A 24145-nucleotide genomic window follows, 5' to 3' on the forward strand; every position below is an offset into this window, starting at 1 on the left:
TTCCCTCTGTTTAAGCCTTGGGCTTAACCCTAATTGTTTATCTGAATAAATATTTAGATATAACTATATTAGGGTGTTTCTGTTCTTTCCTGTTTCCAGAGAATCTGGCTTCAGGAAGGGGCAGGACATCAGAGTTTTTTAGTCTGGGTCTGTTTCTTTCTAGCTTAGAGAATGAGATTCCTTTGCTAGGCCTAGGGCAGACACAGGAGGCTTAGCCTCCCTAGACCACTTCTGAAGGTTTCTGTATGGGATGATCCCTTCTTCTAGTGATCTAGCAAACTAGTCCAGTGTTGTTGTGCTCGGTTTGAAGGATAAGATTCTTCTTTCCCTGTGAATAACAACACCAAACCTTGTTTTAGTACTGAGGGAGATGGCAAGTATTGCCGGTCTCCCTCCCATGATTCCCCCAAGGCTAGGATGAGCTTTCTTGGCTGCGGGGTGATCTATTACTAAAGCAGGGTTTGTAGGACCCTCTTCCCCCTTCCCCCCCTTTCCTTAGTGATGGCCTAGCCATTACATCTCTTGGCCGTCGTTCTACATATGTACCTAGTATAGGCTAAGATATGGAGCTGAGTCAGTCCCTTGCCGGCCGGCAAAGGCCTAACTTCTGTAGAGTGTTCCCCAGACCTCCCTTGGTCTCACATCCATGTCTGTCTGTAGAGCCAGGCGGTATGGGATAGAAGGAAGCCTGAATTTACATTCTCCCCTTCCTTATGTTCACTCTCTCTGGATGCCGGCTGTAGGGCAGTGCCGTCTTATATCCTTACATCCATTCTGTTTCCCTTCTAGTGTTTGTACCCTAGCCCGACTGCCGGCCTGAGTGGCCGGCAGCCAGGCAGGTGGAAGTTCTCTGGTTCTTTTCTACTGCCGGCCGGCATTGGTAGCATACCATTGCCGGCCGGCAACAGAAGCACACCATAAGATCTGCCGGCCGCTACGATTAGCGGCTGGCAGCCGGGTGCTATCATTTAAAGTTGCCGACCGGCACACACATTTGAACCAGCGCTCTTCCACCCAATAGTCTAAAGGCAGTACACTTTGGAACTAATTTAAGGTACGTGCCGGCCGGCACATTATATTATATACAGTAGCCAGTATTTTTACTCTATAGGATATATTGCATGGAAAAAACTATAGTATAGAATATATTATAACACTAAGTTTTTCTAACTCTCTTGTGTTGTCTTGTACAGCCTTTTGTGAAACCGTACAGATGAAGAAACTGAGTTCTTTCTTTATAAACTATCCAGTATATTAAAATTACTTATATTGGTGTGAGCTACACCTATTTTTTCCTTTTGAAATACCCTAATGGTTATTCTAGAATAAGAATAACTATAAAAAAATTTATTATCTGGAAGGTTACAGCAATTGACTGGGCAGGAAATACAAGGGTGTGTCTTTCCTTCTTTCCTTTCTAGCTTAGTTACTTTAAGCTGTATATACTTAACATTAGTTATCCAGTGATACGTTGTTCTCTTGATACTCATGGAGTTTCTTCTCTTTATAGGAGGACCATCTGAAGTGTGGGAGTTTATTTTGCAACGTCCGCAGCAAGAACTTCTGCGGACATGATTTGTGTAGGAGGCAAGCAGCATGCGCAGTCTCCAAAGGTGATCTCCGGTATTGGGACCCGCAGGTATGTACAATTTGCACTAACCTGATTACCGAGGCGTTTGACGCCCCTAAGTCGGCGGAGTCAAGGGACGCAGCGAGGAAGAAGCTTCGAACCTGGGTGAGGGGCTTCCAGAACATTACTTCTGGCTCCTATCTTCCAAGCGAAAAGATGAGGGCTAACCTTTTCCCCAAGGCATCAGCAGATGAGGTGATTCCCCAGCCTCAAGCGGAGATACCTCTGGTTCAGATTCTGGTGGATTCTGAAGTCTCGGACGCCCTACAAGACATCCAACTGGACAATAGGATGTCTGAGGTGTCCGAGTACACTGAAAAAGACCTTCTGGCAGAAAACCAGGAAGAGGAGCTGACCCAGGCTCAGGACAATGATGAGGAAGAATTCGACGAGGAGTCGGCTACTCTGGTTCAGGCCCCTGAACCTGTTCCCTCAACATCGTCTGCTATCCCAGAGGATCTGGGAAGGACTCTTTCTTCCATCTTTGGAATGATCCAGCAGATGCGGAAAGAAAATAAGGAGAAGGCGGCTGCAATGAAGTTGGAGATGCGAAGACTTGCAGCATCAAGTGGGCCCCAGAAGAAGCTCAACGTGAAGGACCTTCCCTTGTGCTGTCTGATTTTCTCTTGCGTAGGGAGCAAGAGACAAAAGAGAGACTTGCCGCCTCAGTGTCTCTGCAAACGACTCTAGAGACGATGGCAAGTGACCCCAAGGCTCAAGAGATGTTTATGGTAGTGGCCAAAACACATCTGGCCACAGTGACGAAGGACCTATACAGCTTCGTCAAAGCTAAGAGAGCTTGTAGGGAGTTCGTGTTCGCCTCGGCTGTGGTGAGGTACGAGCCAAGGAAACTAATCTCCTCCTGCATTTGGGGTAAAGACCTCTTCCCTAGTGAAGCGGTCAAAGAGGTAGTGGATAAGGCCGCCACAGAAAATAGAAACCTTCTGCAGAAGTGGGGCCTATCTCTTAAACGAAAGTCTTCCCCGGATGAGGGTCCCCAACCAAAGAGGAAGACTAAGAAGCCTAGGCTACCCTCTCGGCCAGCCAAGCAGTACAGACAGCAACAGCAGCAACTTCCTGTGACCGCAGTGCCCCAGATGGTGGCGCAAACCCCGACCACGTACCAGTGGGTACCCCAAGCCGTGACAGCACAGTCTCCGGCATTTAACCCAGCATTCGAAGGGCAGTCTACTACCTTTCGAGCAAGAGCTAGAGGATCAGCCAGAGGTTCGTCTAAACCCCCCTCAAGGGGAAGGGGGTTCAGGGGAGGTCGCGGTCAAGGAGGCAAGGCCTCAGGTCAACAGCAGCAGAAGTGAAATGCTTCCGGTAGGAGGGAGACTTCATCCCTTTCGGGATCGTTGGACCTTCGATCCCTGGGCCCACAGCCTAATCAAGAATGGAATGGGGTGGAGCTGTCACAGCACTCCACCTCCGTTCCAACAATTCTTCCAACACTCTACCCCCGTTCTGGAAGAATACATTCGAAAACTCTTGGAGAAAAGACTAATCCGAAGGGTAAAGTCCATCAAGTTCAGAGGAAGGCTGTTTTGTGTTCCAAAGAAGGACTCAGAAAAACTCAGTGTCATTCTGAACTTGTCGCCACTCAACAAGTTCATAGTGAACTACAAGTTCAAGATGCTAACACTGCAACGCATAAGGACCTTACTGCCCAAGCGGGCATTTACCATCTCCATAGACTTGTCAGATGCTTATTGGCACATCCCAATCAATCGTCAACTCTCCTCTTACCTAGGATTCAAGCTACAACGAAGACTCTACGCCTTCAGAGCCATGCCATTCGGGCTAAACATAGCCCCAAGGATCTTCATGAAGCTGGCGAACGCAGCTCTCAAGCAATTACGCCTAAAGGGAATCTAAGTAGTGGCCTACCTGGACGACTGGCTGGTGTGAGCAGCATCCAAGACAGAGTGCATGCAGGTATCCCAACAGGTGATCCAGTTCCTGGAACATCTAGGTTTCAAGATCAACAGAAAAAAGTCTCGGCTTTCTCCATCTCAAAAGTTTAAGTGGCTGGGAATCCACTGGGACTTACTGTCACACCAACTTTCTATCCCTGTAAAGAAGAGGAGGGAAATAGCAGGTTCTGTCAAGAGACTTCTGGATTCCAAAAGGATATCATGACGCGAACAGGAGAGAGTGCTGGGCTCTCTCCAGTTTGCCTCAGTAACAGACCCAGTGCTAAGAGCACAGCTAAAGGATGCAACCGGAGTTTGGAGAAGATATGCATCAAACGTGCGAAGAGATCTCATAAGACCAGTGCCGACTCGTCTGCGAACGCTTCTCAAGCCATGGTCCAAAGTCAAACAACTGAAGAAATCGGTGCTTCTCCTGCCTGCCTCCTCCCCCCTCTATGACTATTCATACAGACCCCTCGAAGGAGGGATGGGGAGGTCATTCTTACTGGAAGAAGGCCAAAGGAACCTGGTCCAACCTATTCAAGAAATTCCACATAAACTTTCTGGAAGCCATGGCAGTACTTCTTACATTGAAGAAAGTCTCCCCTTGCCGCTCGATCCACATAAGATTGGTACTAGACAGCGAGGTGATAGTGAGATGCCTGAATCGACAAGGATCGAGGTCACCTCAAATCAACCAAGTGATGTTGGCCATCTTCCGGCTAGTGGAGAAGAAGAGATGGCACTTGTCAGCAGTTCACCTTCAAGGGGCTCGCAATGTGATGGCGGACGCTCTATCCAGGCTCACGCCGATAGAGTCAAAATGGTCCCTAGACGCAGGATCATTCTCCTTCATCTTGAATCAAGTCCCAGAACTGCAGATAGACCTCTTTGCGACGAAAGACAACAAGAAGTTACCTCTCTACGTGTCCCCGTACGAGGATCCCCTAGCGGAGGCAGTGGATACCATGTCCCTCGACTGGAACAGATGGTCCGGGATTTTCCTGTTCCCTCCTCACAACCTTCTATTGAGGGTCCTCGAAAAACTGAGATCTTTCAAGGGAAAAGCGGCAGTAGTGGCTCACAAGTGGCCGAACAGCGTATGGTTCCCTCTGGCATTAGAACTACGGCTGAAGTTTCTACCGCTACCGGATCCAGTTTTGACTCAGCGAGTTCAGAAGTCGGCTGTCTGCTCTTCATCACTGAAAACCCAAAACCTACAGCTCATGATTTTCTCTCCCTAGCGGTGAGAAAGCGTTTTGGGATATCAAAAGACAGTATAGACTTTTTAGAAGAATATAAGTCTAAATCCACTAGAAGACAATATGAGTTATCTTGGAGGAAGTGGGTGTCCTTTGTCAAGGCGAAGAATCCACAAAAGATCTCGACAGACTTCTGCTTATCATTCTTCATTCACCTCCATGGTCAAGACTTAGCAGCCAACACGATATCGACGTGCAAGTCCGCCTTGACAAGACCTATTCTATATGCCTTCCAGGTCGACCTCTCTAACGACATTTTTAACAAAATTCCGAAGGCCTGTGCTAGGCTCAGACCATCAGCACCTCCGAAACCCATTTCATGGTCTCTGGATAAGGTTTTTCATTTCGCTTCGCTGATGAACAATGAGGAGTGTGCTTTAAAGGATTTGACCCAAAAAGTTATATTTCTGTTCGCACTCGCTTCCGGGGCTAGAGTTAGTGAAATAGTAGCCCTCTCGAGAGAGGAAGGTCGTGTTCAGTTCTTAGATGGGGGAGAACTGAACCTTTTTCCAGACCCAATGTTTCTTGCCAAGAAAGAGCTACCCACCAACAGGTGGGGTCCCTGGAGAATCTGCCCTCTGAAAGAAGATGCATCTCTATGTCCAGTGGAATGCTTAAAGGTCTATCTTCGTAGAACTTCAGACTTTAGGGGAGGTCAGCTGTTTAGGGGAGAAACATCAGTTTCAAATTTATTTCTGAAACAACTAAGGGCGAAAATCACCTATTTTATTCGCAGAGCGGATCGAGATAGTACACCAGCAGGTCACGATTCGAGGAAAGTTGCCTCGTCCATAAATTTCTTCAATAACATGGATTTCGAACATCTACGCTCATACACTGGCTGGAAGTCTTCCAGAGTATTCTTTAGACACTATGCGAAGCAAGTGGAGCAACTGAAGAGGTCTGTGGTAGCAGTGGGTAGTGTCGTCAAACCTACTGTCTAACTCTGCGAGGAACAGCGAAATTAATTGGGACGATTAATTCTAGAGTGGGTATGTAGTCACGGACTGTTCTACAGACTAAGTGTTAGGTCACTAAGGTGTCCTCGTTGATTGTTCCATAATCAAAGGTGAACCTAGCATAAGTGCAGACACGTGTGCCAAGCATTTCCAACGCCAGTGTGATTGAATACTAAGACAGACTTTTATGACTTTAATATCTCGGTATTAAAAGTGGCACTTATGTTCTTTCTTTTCAGATAAACAATTTTTCTGCTTACTATGATCCTTATGCTTATTTGTTGGTTATCCTCTTCTTATACTTATATAATTGCTGATTAACCTGTTTTTATTTTATTGATTGTCAATAAACTAGTTTTTGTGAACCTTGCGTCTCATTCGCCTGTGTCATTTTACTAGAAAATGTTTTAGCATTACTTAAACTATTTATAATTTTAACATGAATAATCCTAATAGATTGTTCCTGACTGCAAGCAAACTTTCATTGGTTTATGCTTCCCCCTAGTAGGGAGGATTTCAATCCCTTTAGGGACGGTGGCGGATATTCAGATTTCTTCCTATCCAGATAGAAACCTTTGTTCAATCTACTGTAGTAATAGAACGGGGGACTTGTCGGTATTTCATATCGACACAAGAGGTTCTTCTACAAACTTTGCTTTACATAATATAGGGTGAGACCACTATATTGGCTTGTCTGTTATTCATACAAAGGTATATGTACTCCTCGAGACTTTTTCCAGAGTCTAGTATGACTCTTCCCTGTAGGTGGCAGGAAACACTAACATAGTCTATGTTTAGATGAATTGATGTATGACAGTAACATCTTAGGTCTCTAGGTCTAGGCTGACCGGGAAATACCTTCTTGAGAGTACGGCACGTTTTGAGAATCCATAGATACAGTAATGCTCTGGTATACTTCCATCAGGACGACATGGCCTGAGCCCAAAAAACGGATTTTGAGAAAACCGAAAAATCTATTTTTGGGTGAGATAGCCCTTCCTTTTTCTCAAAAAGGGCTATAGGACCCCTCCCTATATACAGTATCTGTAGCACCTCATGTATCGCTACAAGGAATACAGATGGCGCCGTCAGTGGCGCTATGCTCGCACTCGAAGCGAGATAGGAGAGATGCCTTGCTAGCGGCTCTCCTTTCATTTTCGTTTTTCATTTTCTTGCCACTTGACCCCTTCGAAGTGTTAATTCTGTTTGGGGTGTAGATTGCTATGTGGCGTGTCAAGAATACGTCCTCTGATATTATGCGATATCCCTGGTTAAATTAAATTAGGGATATTCGCTCCAGGAATTAGAATTCTGGATACCTTAAGGTAAATTCTCTGGGAATATCACCGTAGTCAAATATACCCAAGGAAGCTACCCTATAGGAACTTCCATCAGGACGACAAGGCTATCTCACCCAAAAATAGATTTTTCGCTTCGCTCAAAATCCCTTAATATTTTATATTTTCATTTTTTCTTACTTCTTTCTTTATTTAAGCCAGGAGAGATTGAAAGTTGAAAGTCTGGATAGAAGGGTCGAGAAAAAGGGAAAAACAGAAATAGGAAAATGTAGAAGCCATTCCAACACCTAAAAACATAACAGACACCTCACACATCTCGAACTGTTGACCTAACCACGCCATGACTCCTCGCTGCTGGGAGGAAGGCGATGGTGGCTGGTACAACACAAACATACACTACTGGTGTCTACATGATGACAGGCAGGGCATCTGGTTGGGACTACGGTCCACGCCAAAAGCCAAAGCAGAGTCCTTTAAAAGAAGGCAACCGTGTTACCCCATACGAATTGGAAAAGAGCACGCTAATAGACGTAGAAGAAGAAGCGTTAATAGTGGTCCTGTCCTAGTCTGGATGCTCAGAGCTGGTCTTGGCGGCGTGGTTTAACTTATCAGGTTGGAAAAAACTCCCCGCCGCCATCGCCCACCACTTCATAGCATCGCGCAAGCTCTCTTTATTCAACAAAGAGAGAGAGAGAGAGAGAGAGAGAGAGAGAGAGAGAGAGAGAGAGAGAGAGAGAGAGAGAGAGAGAGAGTGGGGGGAGTGTTGTAAGGTAAGGAGAATTGAGGGATGAAAAATATGGAGCATAGGCAAATATAGGTGAATGCTTTGAATCTCTTGGTATGCATTAGGACTTAAGAATGAAGGGGTAATTTCAAAGAAGGGATCACTGGAAGGAAAGGGGACAGGATGTCAATTAAGATTTTCTGTCCCCAAAATAAGAGAATTACTGGATGTGGGAGGGGGGGGCGAAAGTTTTATGAAAATATATTGGTTTTGGTTTATTGTACAAGCAGACATAGGGGTCCTTGTCACACCTCGCTCTGGAGAAGTTCACCCTGTTACATCCAGACTTCGCGGCGTGTAATCAATCAGATAGCGTTAAAAGAGATAGCAAAGGTGGTGAGCGGTGCTAAACGCAGCAACTCTCCTTTTAGGACGGGTGTGGCGGGGTGCACTTTTTTAGAGCAAGATATACCAGTAATTCCTGTGTTCGAATGTACATACAAACTTGGATAATTTATGGGCGATAAAACAGAAGCTGCTTGTGCGTAACACTTTTTACAGATACAGATACGGTTTAAGGAAAGAGCATTTAAAATAGTTCCCTTGCAACACAAGTATCTATATATTCTATGTCATAAATACAAGATATAAAGTATTGTAGAAATCCACTAACAGAATGTGGTAATAATGTAGTATACCCAACGACAGCTAGCTTTAGTATCCTTATTTACTTTGGTGTATATTTTATAATTGGCTCCCAATCCTTATTTTCTAATGTATTCCTTGGTATTTTTAAATATTTCCTTGTACCCCTAAAATGAGATTGAAAAAAGGGTAACGATATCTATGGTTATCTTAGGATACGTCCCTGATTTATACACGATATCTTCGGATAGTCGTTACGGGGCGTAGAACCTCGTGATACCTGATGGAAATTCTCTTATAATATCAATCGCAGAAATATTATATAGTAGGAAGCAGCCAGAGGGAACTTCCATAAGGATGACATAGCTCGAGCCCAAAAAGGGTAACAATGAAATGGATATTGAGGTATAATTCTGTTATTCAATCTTAATGCAGATTACATTATGTATTGCACAGGGCTGGCTAATTCTCTCATATTCAATGTACCCCTGAAGGTACGTGTACCTAATGTTGGGAACCTTTTTCTATAACTTCGCCCAATTTAATATACATTGTGCGTTTTCTTAGTGGTATATCTTTATGAAACCTTTTATGTGGGTATATATTAATGAGTCCATCATTGATTATCTTGTATAATATTTATTCATATACTCAATTTCTTACATATACTTGCTATTTTTCAGGCTCGTCAAATTTAGCTCCGTAAAAATGCACCTATACTTAATGGTTACAATATTTTTTGTAGTCTGTCATGGTAATATTAAGGATGCCACAAGTTCAGAGTCAGATTCAAATGGAGAATCATCAGGATTAGAAAACCCACTGACGGAGAAATCGGTGGAAGGTGGCGAAAAAAATGACACAAACAGTTGCTCTCGTGCCAGGTCTAGCCTTAGGTGCCCTGACGTTTCATCATTCAATGAATATTTAACAAAGGTGTGTTATTTACTTACAGATTTAAAGTTTGTTTGTATTCTTTGGTTAATAAAAGGTTCTTAATTTCCTATATTTTTCTCTTAATGACATTAGTCGTCCCCTTAGCTAAAAGCAAATATTTCATACATATATTACATAGAAAATACTATATCTGTAACGGATCTTCCGTCCCAATAGAATAGTTATTCTGTGTTTCATAACTAATTGAAAGCTTTTATTATATATTTTTTTCAGAATGAAACTGGTTTTTTTGAAGTTGAAATAGAGCATGTTGGAGATAGCTTTGATTACCATCGAGATTATGGACAGCTTAATCTGGAGTCTCTCAAAATAAGGGAAGCTAATCTCATCAAAATCATTATTCCGTCTGACCTTCAGGTATGAATATGTACATAAATTAATATGTAATCTGAATTAAGAAGTTAAGTCATAGTCTCCCTTACTTCGACAAATTTAAATAAAATGTTTTAAGATTTAGAAATAGAGATATACCACAGATATTTTGGTGGATGTTGGCACCTAAATACTTAGAGCACCTTGACAATGGCCTGAGTGATGGAAACTAATCAAGATTATCCATGGTGAATATGATGTAAGTCATCGCACACAGATGTAAAACAGTAATTAAACTTCTGCCACTTACTAGAATCAAAATCGGATCACAATTACTAGACTAAGGTGTTACCACCAGGTCCATAAAGTTCATAATGGAAGTTGGAATATAATAACAAGGTAATGAGTTTTTCATCTTGAAAATTTTACACAACTGCGTAGCCTATCAGTCATAAAACGATAGTTTTCTGTTACCTCACTTGACCTTGTACAGTATTAACTTAATTTGATTATCTTCCCTTGTACAGTATTAACTTGATTTGACAATTTCATTGAATCTTACCTTGTACAGTATTGACTTAATTTGATTATTTCATTGAATTTTACCTTGTACAAGATTGACTTAATTTCATTATTTCATAGACTCTTACCTTGTACAGGATTGACTTAATTTGATTATTTCATTGAATCTCACCTTGTGCAGTATTGACTTAATTTGATTATTTCATTGAATCTTCCCTTGCAGAGTATTTTAACTTAATTTGATTATTTCATTGAATCTTACCTTGTACAGCATTGACTTAATTTGATTATTTCATTGAATCTTGCCTTGTACAAGATTGACTTAATCTGACCATTTCATTTAATCTTCCCATCTACAGTATTGACTTAATTTGATTATTTCATTGAATCTTACCTTGTACAGCATTAACTTAATTTGATTATTTCATTGAATATTACTTTATACAGTATTGACTTTATTTGATTATTTCATTGAATATTACCTTGAACAGTATAGACTTTATTTGATTATTTCATTGAATCTTACCTTGAACAGTATTGACTTAATTTGATTATTTCATTTAATCTTACCTTGTACAGTATTGGCTTTATTTGATTATTTCATTGAATATTACTCTGTACAATATTGACGGGACGAGGGGACTGGGAATATAATCCTGTTAGACATCAAAGAGGGGGAGCTGGGAGGAGAGTGACTGCTCCCCACACTCTAGTTTTGGGGTGTTTGAATATCCGTGGATGTAATACGATAGAGAGTAAAAGATGTGAGATTGGAAGTATGTTTAGGTATAGAAGGATGGATATATTAGCTTTGTGTGAGACAAGGATAAAAGGGAAAGGTGAAGTGATGTTTGGTGAAATGTCTGGTTGAGTGTCTAGGATTGAAAGGGGAAGAGCAAAAGAAGGTGTGGTTTTATTGATGAGTGAATGGATGACAGGTAAAGTAAAGGAATGGAAGGAGATATCATCTACGTTAATCTGCGTAAGGGTTAGGTTGGGTAGGGAACGTTGGGCTTTTGTCAGTGCGTATGGGCCAGGTTGTGAGAAAAGTGAAGAAGAGCGGAATGAGTTCCGGAATGAATTAACTAGGTGTGTAGAAGGACTGGTTAGAAGGAATTATGTAGTTGTCATGGGTGACTTAAATTCTAGAATGGGCGCTGGAGATGTAGAAGGTGTCATTGGGAAGTATGGCGTACCAGGTGAAAATGAGAGTGGTGAGAGACTGGTAGATATGTGTTGAGTGAGAGATGGTGATAAGTTCTAGCTTTTTCAAAAAGAAAGATAAAAACAAGTATATATGGGTAAGAGTGGCAAATGGAAGAGGGGTAGAAGGGGCGTTAATGAATTATGTGTTGATAACTAAAAGAATGTTTGGAAGATTGAAAGACGTGCACGTGTTTAGGGGTATGGCTAACGGTATGTCTGATCATTTTTTGGTGGAAGGAAAATTAGTTGTAGCAAAAGAGTGGGGGAATAGAGTAGGTGGATGTAAAAGGGAGCTAATGAGGGTTGAAGAGCTAATAAAAAGTAAATATCAAGAAAGGTGGAAAATGGCATATGACGAAGTGAAAGTAAGAGAAACTGGTAATTTAGAGGAGTAGAATTTAGTAAAAGAAAATTTTGTTGGGATTGCAAGTGATGTGTGCTGCAAGAAGTTTGTTGGAGGCAGCGTGAGGAAGGGCAATGAATGGTGGAATGAAGTGAAGGTAAAAGTGGAAGAGAAAAAGAGGGCTTTTGAAGAATGTCTGCATAGTAATAGTGTAGAGAATTATGAAAGATATAAAGAGAAAAATGTGGAAGTAAAGCGTAAGGTAAGTGAGGCAAAGAGGGCAGCTGACCTGAGTTGGGGTCAGGGATTGGGCCATTCATATGAAGAGAATAAGAAGTTTTGGAAAGAAGTGAAGAGAGTAAGGAAGGCTGGTTCAAGAATTGAAGAGACAGTGAAAGATGGAAATGGAAGGTTGTTAAAAGGAGAGGAGGCAAGGAAAAGGTGGGCAGAATATTTTGAAAGTTTACTGAATGTTGAGGATAATAGGGAGGTAGATATAATTGCTGTTGCAGGTGTTGAGGTGCCGGTGATGGGAGATGAGAATGAGATAGAGATTACAAGAGAGGAAGATGAAACGAGAGTAGGAAAAGCATCTGGTATGGATGGTGTGAGAGCTGAGATGTTGACTGTACTTGAATGGCTGATGAGATTGTTCAATATGTGTTTTGTGTTGTCATTGGTACCAGTAGATTGGGTTTGTGCATGTATTGTACCACTATATAAGGGTAAGAAGATGTGCATGAGTGTTGTAATTCAAGGGGTATTAGTTTGTTAAGTGTAGTTGGAAAAGTGTATGGTAGAATACTGATTAATAGGATTAAGGATAAAACAGAGAATGCAATCTTAGAAGTACATGGTGGTTTTAGAAGAGGAATGGGTTGTATGAATCAGATTTTTACAGTTAGGCAGATATGCGAGAAATATTTAGCAAAAGGTAAGAAGGTGTATGTTGCGTTTATGGATCTGGAGAAAGCGTATGATAGAGTTGATAGGGAAGCAATGTGGAATGTGATGAGGTTATATGGAGTTGGTGGAAGGTTGCTGCAAACAGTGAAAAGTTTCTACAAAGGTAGTAAAACATGTGTTAGGATAGGAAATGAAGTGAGCGATTGGTTTCCGGTGAGAGTGGGACTGAGACAGGGATGTGTGATGTCGCTGTGGTTGTTTAACTTGTATGTTGATGGAGTGGTGAGAAAGGTGAATGCTCAAGTGCTTGGACAAGGAGTGAAACTGGTAAACGAGAATGACTATGAATGGGAGGTAAATCAGTTGTTGTTTGCAGATGATACTGTACTGGTTGCTGATGCGGAAGAGAAGCTTGGCCGATTAGTGATAGAATTTGGAAGGGTGTATGAGAGAGGTTAGTTGAGAGTTAATTTGGGTAAGAGTGAGGTTATGAGATGTACGAGAAGGGAAGGTGGTGCGAGGTTCAATGTCATGTTGAATGGAGAAGTACATGAGGAGGTGGATCAATTTAAGTACTTGGGGTCTGTTGTTGCAGCAAATGGTGGAGTGGAAGCAGATGTACGCAGAGAGTGAATGAAGGTTGCAAAGTGTTGGGAGCAGTTAAGGGAGTAGTGAAAAATAGAGGGTTAGGCATGAATGTAAAGAGAGTTCTGTATGAGAAAGTGATTGTACCAACTGTGATGTATGGATCGGAGTTGTGGGGAATGAAAGTGACGGCGAGACAGAAATTGAATGTGTTTGAGATGAAGTGTCTAAGGAGTATGGCTGGTGTATCTCGAGTAGATAGGGTTAGGAACAATGTAGTGAGGGTGAGAACGGGTGTAAGAAATGAGTTAGCAGCTAGAGTAGATATGAATGTGTTGAGGTGGTTTGGCCATGTTGAGAGAATGGAAAATGGCTGTCTGTATAAAAAAAGGTGATGAATGCAAGAGATGATGGGAGAAGTACAAAAGGAAGGCCAAGGTTTGGGTGGATGGATGGGGTGAAGAAAGCTCTGGGTGATAGGAGGATAGATGTGAGAGAGGCAAGAGAGCGTGCTAGAAATAGGAATGAATGGCGAGCGATTGTGACGCAGTTCCGGTGGGCCGTACTGCTTCCTCCGTTGCGACCGCGGAGGTAGCAGCAGTAGGAGATTCAGCAATATGAAGCTTCATCTGTGGTGGATAACGGGGGAGGGTAGGCTGTGGCACCCTAACAGTACCAGCCGAACTCGGTTGAGTCCCTTGTCAGGCTGGGAGGAACGTAGAGAGGAGAGGTCCCCTTTTTTTCTTCCATTTGTTTGATGTTGGCTACCCCCCAAAATTGGGGGAAGTGCCTTGGTATATGTATGTATGTATGTATAATATTGATTTAATTTGGTTATTTCATTGAATCTTACCTTGTACAGTATTGATTTATTTTAATTATTTCATTGAATCTTACATTTTACAGCATTAACTTAATTTGATTATTTCATTGAATCTTACTACGTAAAGTGTTAACTTAATTTGATTATCTCATTGAATCTTCCCTTGTATTGATTGATTTAATTTGATTATTCCATTGAATATTATCTTGTACAGTATTGACTTAATTTGATTATTTCATTGAATATTATTTTTTGTAATATTGACTTAATTTGATTATTTCATTGAATATTACCTTGTACATTATTGACTTAATTTATTTCACTGAATCTTACCTCGTACAGTATTGACTTAATTTCGTTATTTCATTGAATCTTCCCTTGTACAGTAGTGACTTAATTTGATTATTCAATTGAATCTTCCCTTGTACAGTATTGATTTTTTTTTATTGAATATTACCTTGTACAGTATTGACATTACTTGATTATTGCTTTGAATATTACCTGGTACACTATTGACTTAATTTGATTATTTTATTGAATCTCACCTTGTATAGTATTGATTCAATTTAATTATATCACTGAATCATACCTTGTACAGTATTGACTTAATTCTATTATTTCACTGAATCATACCTTGTACAGTATTGACTTAATTTGATTATTTCATTGAATCTTACCTTGTTCAGTGTTGACTTCATTTGATTATTTCATTAAATTTTACCTTGTGTAGTATTGATTTAATTTGGTCATTTCATTGAATCATACCTTGTACAGTGTTGACTTAATTTGATTATTTCATTGAATCATAGCTTGTACAGTATTGACTTAATTTGATTATTTCATTGAATCTTACCTTGTACAGTATTGACTTAATTTGATTATTTCATTGAATCTCACCTTGTTGAGTATTGACTTTATTTGATCATTTAATTTAATATATCCTTTTACTGTATTGACTTAATTTGATTATTTCATTGAATCTTACCTTGTACAGTATTGAATTTATTTGTTTATTTCATTGAATATTACCTTGTACAGTGACTTTACTTGATTATTTCGTTGAATATTACCTGGTACAGTAATGACTTAATTTGATTATTTCATTGAATATTACTTTGTACAATACTGACTTAAATTGATTATTTCATTGAATATGTCACTTTTCATCTTGCAGGCGAACTATCAAGACTTCTGATTTTTTTCTATTGTAAATTCTTTATCTTTATTATGTATAGGGAATTATGCGTTATCGTAGTATTTATTCAGAGTATCAGGTATGTATAATTGGCCACAGGAATTCATGGTCCACCTCCTTCTGAAGAAGTTCACCTTGCTACACCCATACTGCACGGAGAGTTCCCGTTTAATTATTTGTTGCAATGTATGGGTGTCACAGGGTGCACTACTTCAGAGCGAGGTGTACCAGGGTCCCCTGTTTCCAAGTGCATGCTAAAGCTTCAAAATGTATAACAAGTCGTCTAACCTCTGTTGATCAACCCAATTCAACGTGCTTTCCTTGTAAAGACGAATCATGTGCAATGTTTCATCAGTCGTTAAATGTGTTTGCCCCATAACTTCTTCCTCTTCGTCTACATCTTTTCCCACTTCTATGTGGGGTCGATGTTTCTGGTCAGCTTTCTCCATCTACCTCTGTCCCACACTTCTTCTTTGTCTTCTTCTTCTTTGTCTACATCTTTTCCCACTTCTATATGGGGTCAATGTTTCAATCAGCTTTCTCCAACTACCTCTGTCCCACACTTCATCACCGGTTAATCCCTTTGATCGAAGGTCATCCTTGATACAGTCCATCCCCCTTCGCTTTGGTCTCCCTCTCCTTCTCGTTCCCTGTACCTCCATTTCCATCCCTCTCCTCCCCATATATTGTTCATCTCTTGTCATGACATGACCATACCACCGCAGTCTACTTTCTTGGATCTTAACAGATAGTTTTCTAACTCCTATGGTACCCCTAATTACCTCATTCCATATCTTATCTCTTCTTGTCACCCCACATATCCATCTCAACATTCTGATCTCTGTCACATCCATCTTCTTCTCTTCTGTCTTATTGCCCACGTCTCTGTTCCATACATCATTGCCGGTCTCACAACTTTCCTGTGTACTTTACCTTTCAACTTAACCCCTATTTTCCTGTCGCATAGTACTCCACGCACTTTTTTCCGATTCTTCTATCCTCCTTATATTCTGTGGTTTATTTCTGCCCCCAGATCACCATCCTCTGCCATTGTTGATCCTAAATACTTGAAATTTTCAACTCTTTTCAATCTCTCTCCTTGTAAACTAACTTCCCCATTCTCACCACTTTTCAATCTCGAATACTCTGTCTTTCTCTTGCTGATCTTCAATCCTCTATTTTCCATTTCTATTCTCCACTCCTCCGGTATCTCTTCTACTACCTCTCGCCTAGTGCTACACAGTATAATATCATTAGCAAAAAGCATGCACCAAGGAGACTGATCTCTAATACCTTGTGTTACTACATCCATGACCAGATCAAATAGGTAGGGGCTCAATGCAGACCCCTGATGTAGTCCCACATTTACTGGGAAACTTTCTGTTAGGCCTATACTGCTCTTAACATTTGCTTCTTCCCTCTCATACATATCTTGGGTGATTCTTATGTATTTCTCAGGGACTCCCTTTTCCCTCATACATCTCTACAGCTCCTGACGTGGTACTCGATCGTATGCCTTCTCCATGTCAATAAAGACCATTTGTAATTCTTTCTGTTTCTCCCGATGTTTTTCTATTGTCTGCCTCAAATCAAATATTGCTTCTACAGTCCCTCTTCTAGGCATGAATCCAACTTGTTCCTCACCAATTGTTGTTTCATCTCTGAGTCTCTTCTCAATGATCTTCTCCCATTTTTTCATAGTAGGGCTTATCAGTTTTATGCCTCTGTAGTTGCCACATTCCTGGATGTCTCCCTTTCCCTTATAGAAGGGAATGATTAGGCTTCTTTTCCATTTCTCTGGCATCTTTTCCTGATTGAAGATCTGCGTCAGGTCCCACAAGATATCTATGCCTTCCTCTCCAAGACTCTTCCATACCTCTACTGGTATATTATCCGGTCCTGCGGCTTTACTATTTTTCATCTACTTTACTGCTTGTTCTACCTCTCTTCTAGTCATTCCTATGGTAGCTGTCTCATTTGGGAGTCCATCTTCAAATACTGTTCTTGGGTTCTACTCATTCAATAGTCCTTCAAAATAAGTTTCCCACCTTCTTTTAATTTCATTCTCTTCTGCTAGAATTATACCATTGCTATCTTTTATTTGCCTTATCTGTGTCAGGTCTTTAGATGCAGCATCTCGGGCCTTAGCAATTCGTAATATTCTCTTCTCTCCTTCTGGTGTTTCCATCTCTTTAAAGACTTCATTTAATGTCTCTGCCTTTGCCTTTGCTACTGTTCTTCTTGCTTCATTATTTGCTTGTTTATATTTTTATTTATCCTGCTCTTGTCCTGATAGATATGCCTTCTTCTTGGCTTCTTTCTTGGTTTTTACCCGTTCTTATACCTCATCATTCCACCACCCCGATTCTTTATCTTTTGGGGGTCTTCTTCCTGATGAGTTTCCAAGTACTTCCTCACCGATCCTTAGAATCACTTTACTACTCTCGGTCTACCATTCTTGTACATCCTCATGTAACCTTACTGCTTCCAGCACCCTTTCCTTAAACAAGACTCTGTTCTTCCTCTTTCAATTTCCGCCACTTAATCTTAGGGTACATTCTCGTCTTTTTACTTCTCCTACAATTGCTTAGTCTGCAATCAATTACCACTAACCTGTGTTGCGCTGCTACACTCTCCCCATTTATCACCTTACAATTTCTAACTTCCGTCAGATGGTCTCTCTTACACAGTAGCAAATCTATCTGGCTCTCCCTGCCACCGCTAATGTAAGTAATCAGTCTGTTAATCTTTTTCACAAAGAAGGTGTTGATCATTGCTAGGTCAAAAGCCAATGCAAAATCAATCACTCTTTCTCCCCCATCATTTCTCTCACCCACACCCCAACCTCCCTGAACTCTCTATCCCTTCCCTACTAATTCCCAAGTGGCCGTTCAGATCTCCTCCTATAATTACCCTTTCCCTTGCAGGAATTATTCCAAGCTCCTGGTCCATCTCATCCCAGAATGTATCCTTCTCCTCCTCTGTACATCCAGTTTGCAGGGCATAGGCGCACACCAAATTGAGTATTGTTGCTCCCAGTACTAGCTTTAAACTTCTGTCATTTTTCCTATTCACCCCAAACAAATTTTCCTTCAGCTCTTTCGATAATATTATTCCTACTCCATTTCTTCCTTCCATATTTGCTCCACTGTAATATAATTTACAACCTTCGCCTAGTTCTCTTGCGTTATTTCCTTTCCACCTGGTCTCCTGCGCACACACCACTCCAATCTTCCTTCTCTCCATGAGGTCAACCAGCTCTCGCCCTTTTCCAGTCATTGTCCCCACATTCAGAGTTGCTACTCTCATCCTCTCCTAAGATATTTTCTTCTAAGCTTGCCTCTTTAACCCAGCCCGCCCATGACTGGGTAGCCCTTACCAATTTTTCGGAGGGATCAGGCGAGGGGAACGCCCTGACATTAATTTCATTCTGGTTATACTCAATGACCATAGTTGTTTTGCCTAATTTTTCATGGCCGGATGCCTTTCCTGCCGCCAACCCTCCCCATTTACCCGGGCTTGGGACCGACCCCAAGTTGAGGCTGGCTTTCCCCCCCCCCCCCCTCTTCTCAGTGATTGTGTTTGTCCCCTAACTGCTTTATTTTATTCTATTGAACTGCATTTCTACTTGAGGGAAAAGGAGAAAAGAGGGATATAATAGATAAAAATATTAAGAATTACAGGTTATAAAAAGAATGTATAGGGTGAGAAAGAGAGAGATAAGAGCATGTAAATAGAGATTGTAACAACATTGAAATAAATATTTCCTATATAAACTATAAAAACTTTAACAAAACAAGGGGAAGATGAATTAGAGAAAATAGTGTGCCCGAATGTACCCTCAGGCAAGAGAACTCAAACCTTTTTTTCCGGTCCTTGTGTGAAATTTGTTGTTACGTAAAAATGTCCTCTTGATATGTAGTAAAATGTTTTTAACATTGAGGAAAAAATGCAAAATATCAAAATAGAAACATTTTATATTCACAATTTTATTTCCTATATTTATTTGATATTCTGATTATTCTAGGTTGATGATTTTTTCAATGGATTGAAGAAGTTAGATATTAGCGGTAATCCTAAATTTGAGGTTCATACTCTTGTTGGCTTAGGGAAACGGCTGGAGTCCCTTATCCATCTTTACATGAGAGGCACGGCTGTGAATCAACTAGGTAAGTAACAAGAAAACACTATTATTATTATTATTATTATTATTATTATTATTATTATTATTATTATTATTATTATTATTACTTGTTAAGCTACAACCCTAGTTGGAAAAGCAGAATGCATATAAGCCCGGGGCTCCAACAGGAAACATAGCTCGGTGAGGAAAAGAAACAAGCAAAAATTAAATATTTTAAGAACAATAACATTAAAATAAATATTTCCTATATAAACTTTAAAAACTTTAACAAAACAAGAGGAAGAGAAATAAAATAGAATAGTGTGCCCGAGTGTATCCTCAAGCAAGAGAACTCTAACCCAAGACAGTGGAAGACCATGGTACAGAGGCTATGGCACTAACAAAGACTAGAGAACAATGATTTGATTTTGGAGTGTCCTTCTCCTAGAAGAGCTGCTTACCATGGCTAAAGAGTCTCTTTTACCCTTACCAAGAGGAAAGTGGCCACTGAATGATTACAATGCAGTAGTTAGGCTATATGTTTGATATATACTTTGGCATATGTTTGAAACTGTATGACTCTCTCTCTCTCTCTCTCTCTCTCTCTCTCTCTCTCTCTCTCTCTCTCTCTCTCTCTCTCTCTCTCTCTCTCATAGTAATCTATTTTTTTTTATTTTCAGATGATCAGCTACCACAGCTACTGCGAAATTATCCGAACCTGAAGTATTTGGATGTGTCCTATACTGGAATTACTTATCTCCATGATCCATTTATTTTCACTTCCAATTTGGTAAAGTAGTTTTGTTCTTTTTGTATTCTGAGATGTGAAAGTCGCTTTTCCTTCCTCCTTGGAGATAAATCATCTATTTTTATTTGCATTTTTCTTACAGATTTTAGTACTAAGCACATTGATGACCATAAGATAGGCCTATCATTTTTTTTTGAGTTGGTCAAAAAATATTATATACAATATTTTTCAAATATTGTTTTGTAGTGATCTCGTCTAATTTTTAGACTATATATATATATATATATATATATATATATATATATATATATATATATATATATATATATATATATATATATCATTAAGCGGTTTCCTTAATGAAAAAAAAATTACCTCATATCTGCCACTCCATTGACTTAAACAGGAGACTCTCATCATGATAAACCTCATTCGCCCCTTAGCTTGCTTTTACTTTCTAACTCATCCTTTTAATCGCCAGCCTATCCAACACGCTGTAGGTCTTTTACCCCCATTACTCTTCTAATAAACTACCTTTCTCCTAAAACTTTCCTCTTGACCTAATCATGTCAAAACATTCTAATCAATCCTTTCACCAACAGTAACCATTTTCTATTATTTTTTATGATTAATTTTTGTACTACTCCTCACCCTTGCACTCTTTGCATCGTGTATACTATACGAGCAGTTCATTCAAATTGCTTTAGTTATGGTAAGCTGCTCTTCTAGGAGAAGGACACTCCAAAATCAAACCATTGTTCTCTAGTCTTGGGTAGTGCCATAGCCACTGTACCGTGGTCTTCCACTGTCTTGGGTTAGAGTTCTCTTGCTTGAGGGTACACTCGGGTACTTCATTCTATCTTATTTCTCTTCCTTTTGATTTGTTAAAATTTGTATAGTTTATTTAAGAGATATTTATTTTAACGTTACTGTTCTTAAAATGTTTTATTCTTCCTTGTTTCCACTGGGCTCTTTTCCCTGTTGGAGTCCTTGGGCTTATAGCATTGTACTTTTCCAACTAGGGCTGTAAATTAATAATAATAATAATAATAATAATAATAATAATAATAATAATATACGAACGTTCATTCAAATTGCTTATCCACTCAAAATCCAAACCGTACTTCAGTGAAGAATAGTCTGTTCATCACTCCTTTCAAACATTCTCATCTAACTCCTCACCCTTCCACTTATTTTTTACATCATGTATTATTATTATTATTATTAATATTATTATGTGCAAAGCTACAACCCTAGTTGGAAAAGCAAGATGCTATAAGCCCAGGGGTCAGAACAGAGAAAATAGCCCAGTAAGGAAAGGAAAAAAGGAAAAATTAAATATTTTAAAAGTAGTAACAACATTAAAATAAATATTTCCTATATAAACTTTAAATACTTTAAGCAAAACAAGAGGAAGCGAAATTGGATAGAATAGTGTGCCCGAGTGTACCCTCAGGCAATAGAACTCTAACCCAAGAGAGTGGAAGACCATGGTACAGAGGCTATGGCATTACCCAAGAATAGAGAACAATGGTTTGATTTTGGAGTGTCCTTCTAGAAGAGCTTCTTACCATAGCTAAAGAATCTCTTTTACCCTTACCAAGAGGAAAGTAGCCACTGAACAATTAGAGTGCAGTAGTTAACCCTTTGGGTGAAGAAGAATTGTTTGGTAATCTTAGTGTTGTCAGGTGTATGAGGATAAAGGAGAATCTGTAAAGAATAGGCCAGACTATTCGGATTATGTGTAGGCAAAGTGAAAGAACCGTAACCAAAGAGAAGGATTCAATATAGTACTCTCTGATCAGTCGGGCGGCTGGTGCCCTGGCCAACCTACTACCTACATTAATCTATGCAATCAGCATCTAAACCGTACCTCAGTAAAGAACAGTTTGCTTATCCCTCCATTTTAAACATTCTTCCCTTGTCTTCTATTTCAGTCTAATGTACTTAAACTTTTTTTTTCTCAAACTACTGTGACGGGCCGATAGAAGGTTGTGACTCAAAGGCAAGTTGAAAACAACTGAGTGACTTTATTATAGAACATTCTCCTTTATATACAAAAGTTCAAGGAAACAAGAATTTTCATGTTAGAAAAACAGACAATGTTACAGAGAAGAAACAAGACATGTTTTTTTCAGGTTCTTTCTAGTGCGAGGGGAGAGGGAAGATACAAGCATAAAATGAACTATGTACGAATGTGCGACACACAGTTGGTACATGGCTCCCCCCCCCCCTAAAAATGACATACTGTACATGTTAAATAGGGCGCCCTGATCTAGAGAGGCGAACTGTAGGCTGGTCATCTGGCAGGAGATAAGCAGGTTTTAGACGATCAATAGAGACCCAGTCTTCTTTGCCACGAATGTTTAGTAGGAATGCTTTTGTACTGCGTTGGATCACAAGGAAAGGGCCCGTGTAAGGGGGCGTTAGTGGTGGATTGCTGGTGTCGTTGCGCAGGAAGACGTGCATTGCAGAGTACAAGTCTGTCGGTATGTGATGCTTTGAAGGGGGCTTGTAAGTCTGGCGGCATGGAGTAAATTTTCCCACGAAGTGACGTACGCGTATGGAGATCGGCGGAGGAGGTTGTAGAAGGGAAAGAATTCAGCAGGGATGACCAACGGATTGCCATACACCATTTCAGCTGCCGAGATGTCGAGGGCATCTTTAGGAGTGGTCCTTAGTCTCAGGAGGACCCAGGGAAGCTGAGTAAACCAGTTGGAATCCTTGCAGCGGGACATCAAAGCTGCTTTGAGGGTGCGATGAAAACGTTCAACCATTCCATTGGCAGCGGGGTTGTAGGCCGTTGTGTGATGTAGGGTGATGCCCAGGAGATTCGCTAATGATGTCCACAATTGAGAGATGAAAGTGGTACCCCTGTCAGAAGTAATATGCTCAGGGATACCAAATCTTGCAATCCATCCTGAGAGTAAGGCAGATGTACATGAGGCGGACGTTGCAGTTTCCATGGGAATGGCTTCAGGCCAACGAGTGGAGCGGTCGATGACGGTAAACAGGTAACAATGTCCTTGTGATGTGGGTAGGGGACTTACAATGTTGACGTGAATGTGTGAGAAACGACGCTGAGGTTGAGGAAAGGTGCCCACTCCTGAATCCGTGTGTCGATGTACTTTGGAAGTTTGGCAAGAAGTACAGGCGTGGACCCAATCCTTAGCATCCTTAGAAATGCTGTGCCAAATGAACTTCGTCTTCAGCAGCTGTGCAGTAGAACGGCATGAGGGATGTGAAAGGCCGTGAATGAAATCAAACGCCTGTCGGCGCATGGGAGCAGGAATCCAAGGTTGCGGTCTACTAGTACTGACGTCACAGAGGAGGGTGGTGTTAGAGTCTTCGAGGGGGAAGTCTTCCTAACGGAGGGACGTGCAGGATGACCTACATGCTTGATACTCTGGATCCTGTCGTTGGGCTTCAGCCAGGGCATTGTAATCCAATCCCAGTTGAACGGCAGCCAACGTGTTTCTTGACAGGGCATCGGCAACGGGATTCATTTTCCCAGGGATGTATAGAAGGCTGCAATTGTATTCAGCCACAGCGGAGAGACTGTCCAGTGAAGGCATGCACCAGAGGCATGTAGTCTGTGCGAATGACGAAGGGCGTACCTTCTAAGAAATGGTGAAAGTGACGGACAGCCAAGTGCACCGCCAGCAATTCGCGATCGAAGGTAGAATACCCCGATTCTGCCTTGGACAGTTTTCTACTGAAGAAGGCCAATTGGCGGGGTGAGCCGTTGACCACCTGCTCGAGTACTGCCCCAATAGCGACGTCGCTGGCATCGGTGGAGAGATGGAGAGGGGCATGTGGGATAGGAAAAGTGAGAGCCGCAGCGGTTGATAGGGCCTTCTTTGCATTGCAGAAGGCCGCTTCTTGAAGGGGATTCACTTCAGGTCCTTTGGCTTGCCCTTGAGGGAGGCGTAGAGGGGAGCAAGAGTGGCGGCAATGGCTGGCAGAAAACGGTGATAATAGTTGATCATGC

General features: G+C 40.9%; 1 protein-coding gene across 1 annotated transcript in view; it reads left to right on the forward strand.

Moving 5' to 3' along the window:
- The window catches only part of LOC137616077 (toll-like receptor 2), a 163931-nt gene that overhangs the window by 22231 nt on the left and 117555 nt on the right, over window positions 1-24145 (forward strand). Inside the window, exons 2-5 of the mRNA XM_068345787.1 lie at window positions 9118-9370; window positions 9605-9748; window positions 19311-19452; window positions 20087-20196. Of these exons, the coding sequence (XP_068201888.1) occupies window positions 9118-9370; window positions 9605-9748; window positions 19311-19452; window positions 20087-20196 (649 nt within the window). The remainder of the gene's footprint in view (window positions 1-9117; window positions 9371-9604; window positions 9749-19310; window positions 19453-20086; window positions 20197-24145) is intronic.

Source organism: Palaemon carinicauda, chromosome 1 (genome assembly GCF_036898095.1).
Source record: "Palaemon carinicauda isolate YSFRI2023 chromosome 1, ASM3689809v2, whole genome shotgun sequence".
Classification (NCBI taxonomy): Eukaryota; Metazoa; Arthropoda; class Malacostraca; order Decapoda; family Palaemonidae; genus Palaemon; species Palaemon carinicauda.